The sequence below is a fragment of the Cygnus atratus genome, chromosome 30 (genome assembly GCF_013377495.2).
Source record: "Cygnus atratus isolate AKBS03 ecotype Queensland, Australia chromosome 30, CAtr_DNAZoo_HiC_assembly, whole genome shotgun sequence".
Taxonomy (NCBI): domain Eukaryota; kingdom Metazoa; phylum Chordata; class Aves; order Anseriformes; family Anatidae; genus Cygnus; species Cygnus atratus.
Window position 1 is genome coordinate 192485 of NC_066391.1, and position 18584 is coordinate 211068.

General features: G+C 56.3%; 2 protein-coding genes across 2 annotated transcripts; both read right to left on the reverse strand.

Annotated features, from left to right (window-relative positions):
* Nucleotides 1-3199: 3199 nt before the first annotated feature.
* PGLS (6-phosphogluconolactonase) lies at nt 3200-6390 on the reverse strand. Its single transcript, XM_035571702.2, has 5 exons — nt 6091-6390; nt 5907-6014; nt 4509-4610; nt 3911-4051; nt 3200-3680 (listed from the first exon to the last, which is right to left on the reverse strand). The coding sequence occupies exons 1-5, from the start codon at nt 6358-6360 to the stop codon at nt 3543-3545; spliced, it is 759 nt and encodes a 252-aa protein (XP_035427595.1). The 5' UTR covers nt 6361-6390; the 3' UTR covers nt 3200-3542.
* A 1512-nt stretch (nt 6391-7902) lies between these two features.
* Nucleotides 7903-18257, reverse strand: SLC27A1 (solute carrier family 27 member 1). The gene is made up of 12 exons (XM_035571701.1): nt 17933-18257; nt 15318-15712; nt 14614-14775; nt 13578-13647; nt 13384-13475; nt 13170-13279; nt 11702-11911; nt 11446-11572; nt 11054-11191; nt 10482-10646; nt 9458-9604; nt 7903-8692 (listed from the first exon to the last, which is right to left on the reverse strand). The coding sequence occupies exons 1-12, from the start codon at nt 18097-18099 to the stop codon at nt 8535-8537; spliced, it is 1941 nt and encodes a 646-aa protein (XP_035427594.1). The 5' UTR covers nt 18100-18257; the 3' UTR covers nt 7903-8534.
* Between the last annotated feature and the right edge of the window lie 327 nt (nt 18258-18584).

The window sequence follows — 18584 nt, forward strand, 5'->3', positions numbered from 1 at the left end:
ACCTTTTGCTATGAAAATAGAAATAATGGCCGGAGGCGATCGAACACGGACACCTAGCGGCCACAGGCAGCAAGGAGAGCACCTGAACCGGCGGCGCTCCGACTCCCTGGTAGCTCTCAGCGGTGCTGGGAGGGTTTTGTGGACATCTAAATCCCCGGCTGCAGATCCCGTCCCAGCATGGCAGGAGCTGCAGGCAGGCTTGCCCTGGGGGGTCCAGCTCCCCCGATACCTGCCTGAGGTCGGGAGCTGCCGCTGGTAACGGGGCACGAAGCTCTTCATCGTGGCGTCCGCGTGGCCTCGGCGAAGAGCAAGAACAGAGCCCGGGTCGCTCGGTCCCATCAGGGAGGCTGAATCGAGCTCCTCGGTGGCGTTTTGCTCCCCTCGAAGAAGCAAGGCCACCGGCTGAGCTCCACGGCACGGGGCGCAGCGCGATGGCTGGCGCTCAGCCGCAAACCCGGCGGCTCCAGTTAAACCCAGCAGCTCCAGTTAAACCCAGTGCCGGGGTGCCGTAGAGGAAACCGAGCGCCGGGGCGCGGATGAAAACCTGTCTGCATCTCAGGAGGTTTCAGCTCTTTGTTTCCTGCACTTGCTGGGCCCCAAACAGCCGGCGCTTTGTCACCCTGGGTCCCTATAGCACGGGGAAAAAAGGATCCCAAGTGCCGGAGAGCCTGACGCCGATCGGGAATACAAAAAGACTTTTGTGTGCCACTGCTGCTCCAAACGTTTTCTTCCGCCAGCTGTAAGGATGGAGACGAGGGGGCAAATTCACTGATGAGCGAGCTGTTGAAACGTCACCCCGAAACCTGCCGCAAGCTCGGAGGAATTGGAACATAAAGGCACATCCCCTGCCCTGCCCTGTCGGCCGGCAGAGCGACACGCTGCAGAGAAAACGGCAGGAGGCAGGAAGGGGAGCTGGCAGCCCCGAAATGAGGCTTTTCCCAATCCTCTCCCACGCAGCGTTCAAAGAGAAAGGCACCGGGGAAGGCGGCTTTGAGGCGAGTTTCACACACACTGTCCTTTTTGTCCAGTTAATGCCAGAAAACCGGCACCCAAATTAGATTTCACGTCTCACGGAGCCCAAACGTGAGCTCAGCGAGCGCCTGGGTCAGTTACGCAGAGGGTCCTCTGCCACCTCTGCGAGCACCCTGCTCGTCTTTCATCTCTAAACGCAGAATTTTCTGTTTAAAACGAAGCAACTGTTAGGAGTGAACCTCTGACCGCAGCAGACCTGATCTCGCCTGGGGTCCAACAGCCTCGGTCCCACAAATGTTTTCCCCTAAAGGGTTTGGGGGCAGTTTCCCCTCACCCAGCACAACACAGAAACGCACGGATCGGGGATTGGGCTGCACACAGACCTCACCGTAAACAGAATTTCTGTTTCCCTCCCAGGAGCAGCAAAGCGGAGAGCAGGAGGCGTTCCTCACCTCTCACCTACCTGCGCTGCTTCCCGTCCAGCGAGCTCGAACGCCTTCCTCCCATCTTCTGCGTCGGTGCTCGGCCTTTTCGGCCTCGCTCTCCTCCAGACCATACAAATATTGAAATATTCCTCGTGCCCTGCCCGCCTGGTGCCCTCCCGGCCACGCGAGGCATCGCTCAACAAAACCCCCAGGGTGTTCAGGAGCGACGTGGGACACAGCCAGGGGATTTTGCTGACTTATTTCTAAATTTGAGGGCGTACCGTGGAAACGAAGCTACTTGCTGCTCCTCGCTGCACCTCCTCTCACTTCCCCAACCAAGCTGAACTTAATCTTTCATTCCTGCTGCTATGCGGCGAGCAGTTTTTGATACCCTTCGCGCCCCACGGGACGTGTAGAAACAGGAAGCGCCGAGCAGAAATGTTCAGCGCTTGCATCAGTCCTCGGGCTGGTCAAAAAGCCAAGGAACTTCCAAGAGAAGGAAATCATCGGGGGTGCTTTAGAGAAAGCTGCACGGCCGGGTGGAAAAAGGCTTCAGAATCACAAGGCAGGGCTGCACGAGCAGCAGGCTCCTACAACACGGCGGGAGGAGCCTGATGCAGCCCTTGGCCGCACCAAAATTTAACGGTGCACGTTTGCAAAACCGTCTTGCTAAAACTTGCGCTTTTGGCAAGTCCGAGGATCGGGAATCGTTCCAGTGCCCTGTCACCCTCACCATGAAAAAGTTTCGCCTCCTATTTAAGCGGAACCTCTTTTGTCCCGGCTTGCACCCACTGCCCCTCGTCCTGTCACAGGGTGTCACCGAGAAGAGCCCGGCTCCGTCCTCCTGACACCCACCCTGTACGTATTTATAAACGTTAATAAGGTCACCCCTCGGTCTCCTCTTCCCCAAGCTGAAGAGCCCCAGCTCCCCTCAGCCTCTCCTCGTAAGGGGGATCCTCCGCTCCCTTCATCACCCTCGTGGCTCTGCGCTGGGCTCTCTCAAGCAGTTCCCTGTCCTCGAGCTGAGGGGCCCAGAGCTGGATGCGATATTCCAGGAGTGGTCTCAGCAGGGCCGAGCAGAGGGGGAGGAGAACCTCTCTCGCCCTACCAACCACCCCCCAGGTGCCCTCGGCCTTCCTGGCCACCAGGAACGATTGTGTCCTGCCACAATTCCCTTCCCCGGGTGCAGGAAGAGGCCGGGCAGCTGCGTGATGTCCCGTCCAGCTTCTGTGCAACGAACCTGTCAAATTCTGACCTGTCGCATTCGTGGGAAGCTCGATTCTTGGGTTCTGCTCCCGGATCTGGCACGGGAGCACCGTGTTTCCTAGGGCACAGAAGTCATCTGCTTCTTCCGGCTCAGCTTCTTCGTCTGTCAGCGTGCGAGCGCTGCTTCTTCGCTGGACACCACGCAAGGTCAAAGCATTTTTTATTGCCACTGCTCTGAAAGCAACAGCAGAAAGCTTCGGCAGGTCGGGACTGAAAGCCCCCAAGGCAAAACCGTACCGCGGTGCACACAAATTAACAGAAGACCGGGGCAGGAGGGAGCCACAGCCCCGCGTTTCTCATGAACTGAGGTTCGAGTCAGGGTTACAGCGAAGACAATTAAGCCGAGAGGGTTCCAGCAAACTACGGGGGGGAAACGGAAAGCCTGAGAGCTCGGAGCTGGTCCAGACGAGACCCGGACGTCCTCGCGTCACGCTGCCGCCTGCACGCTGCCACGAAGCCCGCGCCTGCTCCGTCAGCGACTTGCTGCTGCTACTTAGGGAAGAACGTGAGCAGGTGAAGGAGTAAACGCGAGCAGGAGAGCTGGAATGCGTTCGTTTAATGCCGTGCACCCGTTTAACGCCCCAGCGACCACCCGCGACACGGCCCGCACGACACCAGCGCCTCGTGCAGCCCCCGGCGCCGCCGCTCGCACCCGGACACCGCCGTGGCGCGTGGTCCACGCCAAACCAAAGGAATCATCACACGAAAATCTGTGCTCCGCGCGGTTTGGCTCTTCCCCGGGGGACAAGAAGCCCGCGTTAGCTTCGTGCCCCTCCCGAGTACGGCAACCAGACGTGGAGTCCTCGAACCGGGACGTCACGCAGCAGGCGCCGCGGTCGCCGCCGCCCGGCTCCCAAAAACCCGGCCAGGGGCTCGGTCCTACAGGACGGAATGCTTCTCGAAGGGAACGGTCAGCTCCGCCGCCGCGGCCTCGTCCAGGAACCAGTGCAGCTGCCCCGTGTGCGGCTGGACGCGAGCAGCGGGGAGGGGGTTCTCCTCGGCGCCTTCCAGAATGCGCTGCCCGAAGAAATGAGAGCGTTTCAGCAAAGGCTGGGCAGCGAAAGGGAGCCGCAAACCAACGCCGCCAGCCTCAAAGCTCTCCCTGCACCTAAAAACGCCGCCGTTTCCCCAAAGTACACCTTGATCGCTTCTCCCCCCACCCCAGGAAAGGCGGCTGAAAAGTCTGCAGCGAGGGTCAGCAAAGCCCTGACAGCTCGGCCTTTCGTTGAGACTTGTGCCCCGGGTACCTTCAGGACGGCGGCTTTGCCTTCCCCCGTGGCAACGAACACCACGGCGCGCGCCGCGTTCAGCACCGGGAGGGTCAACGTGATCCGCTCCGGCGGCGGCTTGGGAGAATCGGTAATAGCAGCAACGATTTTCTCCTCCTCCTGTCAGAGGACAACAACAAAAAGGCATTAAAAAAGCGGAAAAGAATCGGAACAAAGCACGGGGGCAGGAGGGGGAGCTGCCTGGCTCCAGCCACACCAAAACCAAACGGGGAGAGACGGCTGCTGAGGGCGAGCAAAGACCCACCACGAGTTATTTATTCCTTTTTACCTCCGCTCCCAAGAGCGGAAGAAATTTAAAAGGGCACTGAGGACTAATCAGGTTCAGGAGGTGTTTTTTGTTTTTTTTTTTTTTACCCTCCCAACATTTTTTTTTAATTATTATTTTTTTAATTTCGCATTTGATTTCTTCAAATGCAATATCCCAGTGCCGGGAGCTGTCTCACACGCAGCAGTCACTCGCTAGGTACCGGGGCAGCAGCACCCACATCACGCCCGTCAAGAGTTCGACCCCGCGCAGGGAGAAAACGGTCCCGGAGCCGGCTCCTCGCGAGCTCACCTTCAGCAGGGGGTGGTCGGGGAAAAGGGAGCAGGTGTGGCCGTCCGGCCCCACTCCCAGGATGAGCAAGTCGAAGACGGGCACGCCGTCGCCCTGAAAGGCCTGCAAGAAAGGCGGCGTTACGGGGCTGGAAGAACGAGAACGGGCTGGCAGGCAGAGCTCAGAGGGTTGTGCTCGGCGGCGCGGGGTCTCGTTGGGGGGCCCGGAGCTGGCGGTGCCCCCCAGGGGGCCGCCCGGGGTCCTGTGCTGTTCGATTTATTTATCCATCACGAGCTGGGCGACGGATGGAGTGCTGAGGACGCGAAGCTGGGAGTTGGGGCTGATGCCCCAGGGGCCGTGCCGCGTTCAGAGGGACCTGGACAGGCCGCAGGGCTGGGCCGTGGGGAACCCCATCAAGATCGGCGAGGGCAAGTGCAGGGTCCTGCACCTGGGGAGGAATAACCCCAAGCCACCAGCACAGGCTGGGGGCGTCCCGCTGCAGAGCGGCCCTGCAGTGAGGGACCTGGCAGTCCTGGAGGACGGCAGGCTGAGCACGAGCCGGCCACGTGCCCTCGTGGCCAAAAAGGCCGGCGGATCCTGGGCTGCGTCGGGAAGAGCGCGGCCAGCGGGTCAAAGGAGGCGAGCCTCCACCTCCGCTCGGCCCCGGCGAGGCCACACGTGGAGCGTTGCGCCCAGTTCCGGGCTCCCCAGTACCAGAGGGACACGGAGCTACTGGCGCGGGTCCAGAGGAGGGCTGCGAAGGCGATGAGAGGACCGGAGCACCTCTCGTACGGGGACAGGCTGAGAGAGCTGGGCCTGGTTAGGCTGGAAAAGAGAAGACTGAGGGGAGAGCTCATCGACGCGTACAAACATCTGAGGGGAGGGTGTCGAGGGGACGGAGCCGGTCTCTTGCCAGTTGTGCCCAGCGACAGGACGAGAGGCAACGGGCACAAGCTGAAGCCCAGGAGGTTGCGGCTCAACGTGAGGGGACGCTTCTGTGCTGGGAGGTGACGGAGCACGGGGACAGGCTGCCCAGGGTGGCTGTGGGGTCTCCTCCCCTGGTGATACCCAAACCTACCTGGATCCAGCAAACTGTGCTCGGGGTGATCCTGCCGGCAGGGGCTCGGACCAGGAGATCCCCCGGGATCCCTCCCAACCTCGGCCGCGCTGGGAGCCCCCAGATCCCGCTCCCCGTGTGCGGCCACCTCTCCTCTGGCAACGTCACCCGGGAGGCCCCGGTAACGCCCCCCTCAAGCCGGTAACCCCCCACCCCACCTCAGAACCCCCTCCCTCAGCTCGGTAACTCCCACCCCCCCCCGGGAAGCCCCCTTCACCCCGGTAACCCCCCCCACACCCCCGTACCCCACCCCCCACCCCGGTAACCCCCTCCCAGTCCCCATAACCCCCCCCCCCCGGTACCTCTCGGAGCTTGGCGGCATAGTCAGCGGCGGCAGCGTGCGGGGACAGCCCGGGGGTGACGGTGAGCACCCGGGGCTTGGGTCCCGGGAGCCGGGGCAGCAGCTGGGCCTGCGGACACGGGCGGGAGGCGCTCAGGGGAGGCCGGGGACCGGCGGCGGCCGCCCGCGGGCCCGGCCCCGCTCACCTCGTAGGCCCCGGAGGTGCTCTCGGGGTGCCCGGGCGGCACCAGGCGCTCGTCACAGAACGCCACCAGCCAGGGCTCGGCGCCGCCGCCGCCGCCGCCGGGCCCGGGGAGGGCGGCGGGTAGCTCCCGGGCCAGGAGCGCCACCAGGCTGCCCCCCGAGAGGCCCAGCGAGAAGCGGCCGCCGCTGCCGGCCGCCCGCTGCGCCACCAACTGCGCCAGGGCCGGGCCCAGCTCCTGCGGGGACGGGAACACCGAGACGCGGCGCGACATGGCGGCGGCGGAAGCGGAGGGCGGCCGGCCGGAAACGGGGAGCCGGAGACCGGAAGAGAAGCGCCGCCGAACCCGGAAGGGCCGAGCCCCGCGCTGCCGCGTTGCCTAGCAACCCGCGGCCTAGGCCCCGCGCCAGGCCTCGGCCGCGGCTCCGAGCCCGCGGCCTCCCCGTCCCGGCCCCGGCGAGCGGCGGCCGCTGCTAGGGCGGTGAATCCGAGAGCCGTTAGGGGTGGGAAAGCCCTCCAGGATCATCTAGTCCTACCGTCACCCTACCACCAATGTCACCCACCGAACCGTGTCCCCAAGCACCACGTCCAACCTTTCCTTGAACACCCCCAGGGACGGTGACTCCACCACCTCCCTGCGCAACCCGTCCCAGTGCCTGACTGCTCTTTCCGAGAAGAAATGTCTCCTCATTTCCAACCTGAACCTCCCCTGGCACAACTTGGGACCATTCCCTCTGGTCCTATCACTGGTTACCTGTGAGAAGAGGCCAACCGCAGCTCCCCACACCTTTCAGGGAGTTGTAGACAGCAATAAGGTCTCCCCTGGGCCTCCTCTTCTCCAGACTGAACACCCCCAGTGCCCTCAGCCGCTCCTCACAAGACTTGTGTTCCAGGCCCTTCACCGGCCTCGTAGCCCTTCTCTGGACACGCTCCAGGGCCTCGATGTCCTTCCGGTAGTGAGGGGCCCAAAGCTGAACCCAGCACTCGAGGCGTGGCCTCACCAGAGCTGAGCACAGGGGGACGATCACCTCCCTGCTTCTGGTGGCCGCACTATTCCTGATACAAGCCAGGATGCCGTTGGCCTTCTGGGCCACCTGGGCACACTGCTGGCTCGTGTTTAGGTGAGCATCAATCAGCACCCCCAGATCCTTTTCCTCTGCACAGCTTTTGAGCCACTCTCCTCCTTCCTGACACAGCGAAAACTCGATAACCAAAGTTATTAAGCAGTTATTCTTCATTACGGCACCGGGTGTGTGTGGGATCGCTCCACCTAACACACACACCAAGGGTTACTGCCACATTGCCTATATTAGTGGGATATATACATATTCATCTCACCCCCCCCCCCCAACCCCGTAAGTCTCTTGCGTATTCATGAGGTCTCCAAAGAATCATTAACATAGGTTCCCACCCCTATTCACCTGCGCTCTAGGGTCCTCGAGTGGTCATCCAGCGTACTCTGGTGGTCTTCTAATGAAGCCCAGAAGTCTTCCTCACTGCTAAACTTCTGACCCTTCCTTTCTTTTTTTTACAGACTTCAGCAGTCCAAGTCAGTTCTTGCTGTTTCTATTAACTGTGTGTATGAAGTCTTTTCTTCCCTTATCTTTTAGGGTCGTCCCCTCCTCATACTCCCTGCCTCAGTCCTGTCCTTGCGGTTAATACACAACATACTTCCTGTGTATTTGCAGCTAAAACCTGCAAAATCGACGTGCTTTCTCTTGTTCCCTGTCTCATCTCCCCTTTCCCCACCACCATCCTGCTGGGCTCAGGGCTCGCCGGGCCCCCCTGCCCTCCCCAAGGAACACGCACAGCAGCATTGCCGTTAACATTTCCTTAGAGTTCACGTTAGCACCGTACAGCACCGCCAGGCTCCCTCCTCTCCCCCCAGCCCATCACGACCCCTGTTCCCAGTGCTCATCCCACCCTGCTCTGAGTCCAGAGGCTAGCCTCTAGGCACTAATGTCCTTAAATCCCTGGCCCTAAGGGCTTGGCACAGGTGAATGTGAGATTTCCAGGTGTAGTTAACGTAAAACATCACCTAACACAATTAAAGACTGCCCGACCCGCACTGTTAAAAGTTAACTTGGTAAGTCAAGTTCGGAGATGAAGCAAAAAGAAACCCACGCGGGGCACGAGCATCTCCGCTTATCCTCAGGATACGAATAAATATAAACCATAAAACTTCTTCCACCTAAGTGGTTAGTGGTTACAAAAATACTCTCTCTAGGTGTGTAACAGCAGATTAATGGGGTGTCAGTGCTCTCTAAAGGCGCAGGTCACAGGTTAATGTGCTTTAGGCGAGGGCAACACCCCACAAGATGTTTCCCCGATGGTGATTCACTGTAGGAGGATCTCACATTGCATATTAAGCAGGAATCTGCCGCTTCCCACAGGCATCATCCCTCCAGTTAGTCACAGTTTCCTCTGAAAGGCTCAATCCGGACTAGATCATAAAGCGGCTTTTCCAGAACAAATCCTTTCATAAAGGCATTCATCCAGAGGAACGTATTTCCCCAGCTTTAGATCCAGAAAATACAACCGGTCTGACGTTTGGTGGGGGTCAAATCCTTCCCTCTGCAAGCGGGTTTTCTGAATCTTAAAAGTCCCTTCAAAGGAGGAAAAAAAATACTCAAAACATGTTGTATCCAAAAGGCTGTGTAAGCATCAGCGAGGGAAAAACATCACAGATGGCATTTCGTTTTTAGTTCAGTTTTGCTCAAGAATTAGCTATCTGAAGCAACTATACTGATCGTTACCCAGCTCTTACAGAAAGCTTGTGCAATCTTTGCTTCTCCATACGCATAAGGTGGCAGAAGAGCTGTCTGGATTCCCAGGAAATTGAAAACACCAAAGAAAGCAGCCAAATCATTATTTGTGTTAACAGCTGTTGGTCGTACTGTGAGGAAGGTTAAGAGCGTGAGGGCACAGGGGTGACCAGATTCAAGCCAGGCAACAGCCCAGGAATGGCAGCAGAGGGTGCACAGAGGAGTTTAGAGGGGTCAAGAGCTTCTGTGCACATTTCTGTGCACATTTCTTCTGCGGCGCTGCACACATGCAAGGCTCCTTCACAGACATTCCCAAGAACCTCACTGCTGGGCAAAACACTCCAGCTTTATTGGCCTGGAACTAGCTCGTTTCTTGTTTAAGGCTCAAATGCAGTTTTTATTAATGGTATTTATGTGCCTGGCGTACTACAAGTGGGGACTTTATTACGCAACCTCTGAAGAAGAGGGACAGCAGCCAACTGACTCCGGTTACAGCACATTGCCTAAGGGCAGCTTTCTCAGCTTTCCCATCACCCCGAGGTGGCAACACCCAGTCCCTTCTGAAATCTGAACCCAGAGAGCAGCAGGCACACAAATCTCCCATACCTGTGGTGTCAACCTGGGGTAAGAGACGCAGAAAGATGGGCCGGGCGTAAGGAGGCAGCACCTTCTGTAGCTCCTGGTACAGAACGTTGGGATTCACCTTAGTTTTAGGATCTGCGATTGCTGCCATTCCAGCTTTTCCCTCCACCCCTGAAATAAGAGAGCACAGCTTGGGTACGGACACCAGGACACAAAGAAGCAGCAGAAGTTAAACATGGAAGTTAGGAGACTCAAGCACAGATATTGTCCCCTTGCCTCTTTCCATGCAACACACTGAGGAAAACCCAATTTAACACCAAGTCCACCACCAATGCATCCCTCCATTTTCATAATTTTCATCACATTTCTCTCATATATGCTGTGATAAAAAAATCTGGGGACCAAACTGCCACAGAGGGCACCCTTCTGGCCAATGCTTGCCCAGAACAAATTTCTCTTCCCAAAGGGATTTCACCCCTTCTTCCTCCTACCTTTGTCCAGACTCTTTATTTATTCCCACACTGCTCAAGAGCTCCTTTTTAATCCTTTCCCTTTATTTTTTTTCTGTTTGATTTCCCTGTGCTGGAGACCCAAGCTTCACAAATGTGAACTTCCATGAGCAAAGCCAGGAGGAATCCTTCACCACTGGAGCAGCAGCCTCCAAGACAAGGGGCTGTCCATCCCATTCCCCTCTCTGTGCCCTCCCCATCCCATTCTCAATTCCTCTTTCCTGCGTAACTTAAAGCCTCCACATACAGAGAATGGTCTTTTCACGCTTTGCTTCTGCAAAGTTCACATCAAAATAACCTTCCTTTTCCAAGAAATAAAGATTCTACCCCTGCAGCTCAGCTTATTTCTACTGCTCAGAATAAATGCAACTCTGTCAAAGTCCACTGTCAGCCTCCATCACATCTTCTCATTTTCAGGTGCCCAGTTACAATAAAAGTGACCGATTTCTTCCTGTTCTGCAGTGTGACACAGATCTGGTACATTTGCCTGACATTTACCTTTCTCCCAAAAGCTTCAGAGTTCTGATGTGAGATTTTACCTGGTACCTCCACTCCATACACTGCAACGTCCGTCTGGTTGAGGATGTGACTCAACATCCCTTCCACTTCTGTGGTGGAGACGTTCTCTCCTCGCCATCGGAAGGTGTCACCGCTGCGATCTTTGAAGTACATGTAGCCGAGCTCATCCATCACCAGCACATCTCCTAGGAGGGAGAGAAGACACCGAGCCATGTCACGACTCAGTTCAGCAGCACTCGAGCCTGCCTTACCGCCCTCTCATCTCCACGTCAGATGTTGCATCGCCTTCTTCCCGGGGAAGCACAGAACCAGGTTGGTGTCTTTTCACCACCATGCTCCGCACCTCCAAATTACGGGAGAGAAGGAAGCTGCAGCCGTAGAAAAAGGGCAGGGAAAAATCTCCCCCTCCTTGAAGCGCAGACATTTCTCCTTAAACCCAGAGCAGCTCAAAGGCTGGCAACTTCAGAACGCTAACACATCTGTTCCTCTCAGAAGAGAGCCTCAGGTTTAGGTCTCTTCGGACCGTCTTGGCACAACGCTGAGGAACGTTTGCAGTCGGTAGCGGTGAATCCCGTGCTCCCACTGACGGTACCTGTAAGGTATGCCTGGTCCCCCTTCTGCAGCACGTTGTAAGCAATCTTCTTGTGGGTGGCACTCTCGTTGACGTAGCCATCGAACCGGCGCAGGGGATCCTGTTGATTTATCTGCCCCACAAGCAATCCTGGCTCTCCTGCAGACAACAAGATCAAACAGCACAAGATGACACCAGCTTGTGATGTATTCCACAAGGAATTAAGCTCTGTGCGTGCCAGTGAGTGGCTGCTTTGTCTCAAAGATGTTCAGTAAACGAACTGACCCATCTTTGGAGGAAACATCCAGAAGCGAACCCATATATGACACCAGAAGCCCCTTAAACCTATCAGAGCTTGTTTTTCCCTTTTTAGAACAAAGAGCTGCGATTGATTTGTTCAGGTTAACACTCACCTGGGCGACAGGGGATGCACAGCCCCCTGGAATCACGGATCAGCTCCATCGTGTCCTCGTTCACCTTCACCAAACGAATGGGATAAACATTGGGCAAAATCCGGCTGTTGAAGCCACAGGCACCGACCTTCCAAAAGACAGAGAAAAACAAAAGGCTGGGGAAAACTGCTCGGTTTTGGAATTGCCGCTTTCTGGGAATCTTTCTTTAATCTCCACTGAAGAGGAAACAGGCAAAACCACCCCAAATCGCCCTCACCTTTCCGTCCAGGTTTGCAATGCTGCAGTTGCACTCCGTGGCTCCGTAGAACTCTCCGATCTGCTTGATGCGGAAGCGCTTGGTGAAGTCCTCCCATATGGTGGGTCTCAAACCATTGCCCACTGCCAGCCGCACGCAGTGCTGGGTTTCTGACTCCCGGACCGGCTGATTCAGGAGATACCTGCAGATTTCCCCGATATACTGAATAATCTGAAGCAGCAAACACAAAAACACAGCTTAGGCTTCAGGTGACCCTTACAACACCCTGGAAAAAGCCAACCACAAGGCCACTGGCACCAGTGCACCTCGTGGAGCTAGACAAGGCAGGCATTTTAATAAAATCAGTGTTTGCAAGTTTAAGTTCGTTTTTTTTTTTCTTTTCTTCCATGATAAAATATACAAAAGTAAATCAGTTACTGCCCTCTGGAAGCTGCACATTAACAGCAGAAAATAGTGGAGAAGGTGTGAATAAAGATAGCCCTTAACTAAAACCCCTCATGCTTTAATAGGTGCACCCTAGAAAGATGTGGGGAATGAGTGGTCAGCCACAACCGAAGTCTGAGCGGGGATCCAATTACCGTCTATAAATACTCCCTGTGGGGGACGGGCAAGATAAACACCAGGAAGGAGAAAAAGCTGCTTAAATTAGCGGGTGATGTTGACACAAACACAGGCAGGTATTTACTGGCTACAGATTGCCAAGAGAATTCCTCTGGAGGCGTTCCTAGTGTGGTTAAGTTCAGGAACAGCTTTCCCCCAACAGCAATGGATGCAAACAAATCCCTTTGTGTTTTAGGAGTCCGTCTTGAGAATTTTACAGGAGAAGCAGGTGAGGATGGATGAAAGACTTCAAAAAGTCTCTCAGTCCCACATGCCTAGGTTTAGCAATTTAAAATGTATTTCTCTTCCCAAAGGGACTTCACCTCTCCTTCCTCCTACCTTTGTCCAGACCCTTTTTTTATTCCCACACTGCTCAAGAGCTCCTTTTTAATCCTTTCCCTTTATTTTTTTTCTGTTTGATTTCCCTGTGCTGGAGACCCAAGCTTCACAAATGCGAACTTCCATGAGCAAAGCCAGGAGGAATCCTTCACCACTGGAGCAGCAGCCTCCAAGACAAGGGGCTGTCCATCCCATTCCCCTCCTTGTGCCCTCCCCATCCCCTCCTCAATTTATCTTTCCTGCGTAACTTAAAGCCTCCCCACCCACAGAGAGTGGCACAGGAGCCTCGATATCTGACAAGGGAGGACAAGCAAAGAGAGGATGCTGAGAACTGGGGGAAATCTGCTGCTGAGTGGCAAGGAAGGGCAGGCAAGGACTGGGGTAAGAAGTAACAGGAATGGAGGACAGGCCAAAAATGGGGAACTATCTGGAGATCAATAATGAAGCAGTGGAATGCAAGCACCGGGGGACTCTCAAGCTGAGCGCCGAAGACAGCAACTGCTCAGCAAGGCGCCAGTGGAGCCCTCACCGTGCATCTGTACTTGGTGCAGTCATCCCAGAAGCGACTGGCCGAGAACTTCTTCCTGATCACCACCGTCAGGCCGTGGATGAGGCACTGGCCGACTCCCATGATGTTACCTGAAAAACGAGGGTCCCAGAGTCAGCTTCGGCTGTTCTGGGTCGTTAGGAGGATCCCAGGGGACCGACACGACCCCTCTGCCACAGAGGAGGAGGAGGCTTACCTGCAGAGTGGTAGAGCGGGAGGCAGTTGTAGACGATGTCCTCCGGGTGCATTTTGTACGCGTAGTAGCCGAAGGCAGCGATGCGATAATACCTGGAAGAACACGGCACAGGCTAAGGACACGAGACAGGTAAAGATTCAGGGTTTACTATGGGAAAAGCACGGTGAGAGGGAAGGGCCTCCCCAGGTCCTCACCTGCTGTGCACCACGATGGCAGCCTTGGGCATCCCCGTGGTGCCCGAAGTGTAGATGTAAAAGAGCCGGTCTGGAAGAACGGAGAGAGGCGTCAGCAGGCTGCTCTCAGCTGCCTGAGAAAACCCCTCGAGAAAAGGTGTTTTAGGGTTTTTTCCTAGCAGATGGAGAAAGGCTGTGAAACGGTGACAGCACCGGAGGCGGACACAAAAGTCCCACTGCAGCCCGAGCAGAAGGTCTGAATGTCACCCACCGAGGTAAACGGACAGCAAATTGCCCTGGAACTCAATTAGTGCTCCAGGCCAGACACTAATTCCAAACTAACCCACAGGAAAGGTCTCACCCTGCGTCTGACAGCAGGCAGGAGATCTGAGACTCTGATGACAAATAAATCTAAAGGGGGAAATGCCTCAGGCCTCTTCGCAGCACCGTTCCTCCCACAGAAAACGACGTCCCAAAAGGGAGTCTCATCCTGATCGATCTCGGATGTGCTTCACTCTCTTTAAATATAGACTGGAGGCCAGCTGGCCTCTTCCTTTCCCTCTCCTGAATCACAAAACCACCAACATGCATCCTCTGCACAGGCATATCACCAGGAAAGATTTCCATCGCATGCAAGGCAGCTGTGGGGGAAGGTAACGCGGGCTGTTCTGTGCTGCAGACAAAAATAAATTTGGAGCTAACAAATCAGTAGGTTAGCCTTGGCACACAGGTTTCTTCACCCCATACACATACCAGTGGCCATCCTCCTGTAACAGAAGTTGTTTTGGGGAATGCATCAATCCCCTTCCTTCAGGTATTAAACACATTCGGCAGGTGAAGTTTGGAAGTCTTGGGAAATGAGAAACTTAAACCAGAATACCCTGGAACATGGATCTTAGTTTTTGTTCTCTTTTTTCCCCCCTTCTTCTACTTGTGACCCCAAACTGGGTTGATTTAATCCCTCCGTCTTTACTTGCTTAGTTTTCTTGCTTTGCTGTCACCTAGCCCAGCTCTTACGCACGTCACGCTGAGAAATAAAAATCACTCATAAAATTACCATCTAAACCTTTGACGGGGATCTGAGCCGGGGGCAATTTGGATGCAGTGCTCAGAAGAGGATCGAGATGTCGGGTCTCCGCTGGAACAACCTCTGGGTTGTAGTCGCCCGAGCAGAATTTTGCCATGTTCTTCCCCAGCATCCCATTCACCTCGGATATTGCTGCAACACAAAGCAAGGCTCTTTCGCAACAAGCACAGCACTTGAGGCAGTAGCAAAAATAATCTGCGTAACATCCTATTTTGCCCCAAAACACCACTGCCATGGAAGGACCTGAAGAACCAGGGACTCCTCTCCAATATTTACATCATACCTGTCCAGATACCACCTGCATCAATGAAGTTAAAAAAAAAAAAAGGTGCAAAATTGCCCCTCCACATGCTCACCACGTCATGATCTGCGGTGATTTCACACAGATGAGCCAGGAAAATAAATCATCGGGTCTAACAACGACCATTGGAACAGAGTTCATTGGGGAAGTGAGGATGCGCTTAAAAGCTGCATCCACCAACAAGCCTGTCCTGCAGCTCTGCTCCTCTTTTAGCCTCAGGTACTAACGGAATGCTTCTGCTTTTTAACACCATTAGGAGGTTTATCATCTTTCCCAAGATGATTTATCATCTTTCCCAAGATTTATCATCTTTCTCAAGCCCAAGCAAACAGCTTGTGAGCTGATCACAGTCCATGAGCACCCCGAGGCTCACCTGAAGACAGCTCTCCTCCGAAGATCACGGCTTTCGCACCCGAGGTCGTCACGCAGTAAACCAGGGAATCCAAGCGCAAATTGAAGTTGATGAGGGCCGCCTCGATGCCAACCTTCGCCATGCCCAGCCAGAGGCCCACGAACTCGGGGCGGCTCTCCATGAAGATGGCGATGACGTCCCCCAGGCGGAAGCCCTGCTGGTAGAAGTAGTTGGCCACGGCGTTGGAGTACTCATCCAGCCCCCTGAAGGTCCACTTTTCACCGGTGGCCTCGTAAATCAGGGCCACTTTGTCGGGGTGCCTGCGGACGACGTCCTGGAACATCTTCGGAATGGTGCTTTTGGCCCTTTGATGCCTTCGTAGCTTGTATTTGACTCGTAACAGCACCGAGAGGCCGCTGCAAAGAAAGAAAAAGCATAGCAGGAATTACTACGTCCTCAGACAGTCCGATACCCACACCTGAGATTCACACATCCACGCTCACATACAGGCTGGGGTGCTTCCCTCTGCAGGGCCACTTTGTGTTATCTGGACCTCCACCAATTTTGGTGATGGCTTTTGTCTGTCTGCTGTGTAATTTGGTAAGATTCTTCAGTTTATATTAAAATGAATTGATTTTTTTTTTAAAGGCTGACGCTTTCGGATCAATATTCCACTCAAATTTCCATGTTATAGGGGAAAAGGACAGGACGCGTGTACCCCACGTGGGGGTCCCACTTGAATTCGGCTGCCCTCGGACAGTTTAACCATAAATGCTGAAACTGGGACGTTGAACGGCTGCTGCTCTACAGAGCACGATCGTTATTTTAGCATTACGTGCCTATTTTAGCATTACGGTAACTAACTTCCCATGCCGCAAATCAGGGAAAATCCACACGCTGATACCAATTCCAACAAGCCTGCGGAAAATAGCAGAGGGGCTAAATTACAAGCCCTTCTTTTAAGGATGTCTTCTGGGATAATTAAAAAAAAAAAGGACCTTGCAACCACTGCTTTCACCTAAAAAGGTGATGTTTTACAAAGGAAGCATCCTTCCTGCCGGCGCATTCTGTAGCATCTTGGTTATTTTGTACAGTCGTACCCCTCGGGATCTGAAGGTAATTAAATGATGAAGACAACCTGACCATTCAACAGCAACGTGTGAGCTCAGCTTCAAGCAAACGAAGCCCAAAGCTCCCTTTTTAGCCCCAAAATGTGCGGGCATGCTGCTTCTAGGAGGAGGCAGAGCTGCCAGCGTGCTGCTCGCACACACGTCTCCCGTGAGTCAGTCTCCGATGCTGTCCGGGCTGGTGGGAAACCAGGCTGTCTAAAAACTGCCAGGGAGAAAGCACAGATTTAAATCAAAATCAGAAAAACCCAGCCCGGGGGGCCTTATAAAGAAAAAATTGCTGCCTCTGTGGGTATGAAGAGTGACCGTGCACAAAGCAGGCTGATCTAACGGGGCTTCCTGTAATTTACATAATTATTCCGAGTCTCTGTGGCTGCCAGTTCAACCTTGACACACTTCTGGCCTGATGGCAAAGCTGCTGTGTGAGCTCCAGCCGCTCCACGGATGCCGTTCCGATGCCCTCGGAGGATGCTGTCTTTGGGGACTTGGTGGCATCTTTGGGGACTTGGCGGCTCCCTCCCTTCGGCTATCGGTTACAATCGAGGCACAGAAATAAATTCACCACCCCGCCGCAACCAGCACCGTCCGACGGAGAACAGCGGGCGCACATAATGGGTCTCGTAGCGGCAATAAAAAGTTGGAAGGATCCCCAGAAACTCGAAAGGTCACTTAATATCAGCCCTCTGAAGCCCCCACAGCTCTCAGGGCTGTGCCGGGAGCAGCAGCGGGGGCAGCGAAGCCCTGGCGGAGGGGGAAGGGATCCCTTTGGCAGCAAGTTGCTGGCAGTGGCCGCGGGGCTTTCGCGGTGACCTGCCGCCGAGCCGTGCCAAAGGCAGAACAGAGGAGCCTTTTCACGGGTTTGCTGCGCTTCCCAGATACTTCAGGGGCTTTCTTTCGCCCGGTTTTATTCTCGAGCTCTGCCAGGCGATCGGGAGGAAACAGCTCTTCAAAGCGCGCTGACAGCCGCAGCAAAGCCAGGCAGCCCTGGCAGCGGCAGGAGCCCTAAATCCTCCGCGATGGAGGCACAGCCTCGCGGAGGCCTGGAAACCGCGGACCTCCGCGAGACGGCGGTGGCAGCAGGCTCCCCGCGAAGGGACCCGCAGACCTCCAAGCCCCCGGAGACCACTTCACGCCCCGCGTTTCAGCCTCCATCGCCCCGCCAGCGACAGAGCACGGCCTCCATCACCCTGCCAGCCTCCATCACCCCGCCAGCGAGAGAACGGCCTCCATCGCCCCGCCACCGCTCGCGGGGCCGAACCGCGCTGCTCCGGGGCACCTAAGGACAATTTCCCAGCCCTCGCCCGCTCCGTTTAGGGCCTTGCCTCTCCGATCCCTCCTCTTTTTCCTCCTTGAGGGCAGAGGAGAGGGCGAGCAACGCTGCCTCCGCTTAGAGCTGGCGGAGCGGAGGCTCAGCGGCAGCGAAGGAGGCTGGCACCCAGCGCTCGCCCCGCGCTGCGGGATGCGTCCCGCAGGCAGCGGGCAGCGGGAGGAGGCCCCGGCAGCACTTACAAGAGGTCCCTCAGCGCCGTCTTGCAGAGGACGCGCAGCAGCCTCCATCCTCCGCTGCCCAGGCAGACGCCCAGCGTGGCGGCGAGGCTCCACGACCAGGGCACCCCGAAGAACCTCATCAGCCCGAGGGAGCCCAGGGAGGCCGTGCAGACCCCCACCGGCTGCATGCTGCGGGGGTGGGGGGGGGGTGGGGGTGGGCAACGGGGCTCTCAGGAGGCCGGGAAGGGAAGGAGGGAGGCCGGGAGGGAGGCCGAGCCTCTGCCCCCCGCTGCCCCGCGGCGATCCCGGCCTCCGCGAAGCCGGCGGAGTCCCGGGGGGTGCCGCCGGGGGGGGGGGGGAGGAGGGGGGCGAGGGGGGCGGGGCCTCCCCTCCGCCTCGCGACGCCATTGGCCGAGGGCTCGCGGCCCACCGGGGCGGGGGGGGGGGGGCGCGGGGGAGGCGCAGCCTCCGGAGCGCCGCGGAGCGGAGGCTCCGTGCCGGTGCCGCCGGGAGGGGGGGGGCGGGTGGAGGCGTCCCCGGGGGGGGGGGAGGGGGCGTCGGGGGGTTAGTTTTAATAAAAACCGGCGTTGTCTTCTTTGTCTCCGGTGTTTTTGCGCCGTGCAAGTCCCGGTAGGGTGCGGCCTCCGCACCGGTACCGGCCTCCGCACCGGTA

Bases quoted from the DNA above. Each gene is read 5' to 3' on its own strand.
- PGLS (XM_035571702.2), bottom strand. From the start codon at position 6,360: ATGTCGCGCCGCGTCTCGGTGTTCCCGTCCCCGCAGGAGCTGGGCCCG. The intron at 6,015-6,090 runs GTGAGCGGGGCC...CCGTGTCCGCAG, and splicing joins GCACCTCCGGGGCCTACGAG to GCCCAGCTGCTGCCCCGGCT. The intron at 3,681-3,910 runs GTACCCGGGGCA...TTCTTCGGGCAG, and splicing joins GCAAAGCCGCCGTCCTGAAG to CGCATTCTGGAAGGCGCCGA.
- SLC27A1 (XM_035571701.1), bottom strand. From the start codon at position 18,099: ATGCAGCCGGTGGGGGTCTGCACGGCCTCCCTGGGCTCCCTCGGGCTG. The intron at 14,776-15,317 runs GTGAGCCTCGGG...TTTGTGTTGCAG, and splicing joins CGGAGGAGAGCTGTCTTCAG to CAATATCCGAGGTGAATGGG. The intron at 8,693-9,457 runs GTATGGGAGATT...CCTCCTTTGAAG, and splicing joins ACCCCAGGTTGACACCACAG to GGACTTTTAAGATTCAGAAA.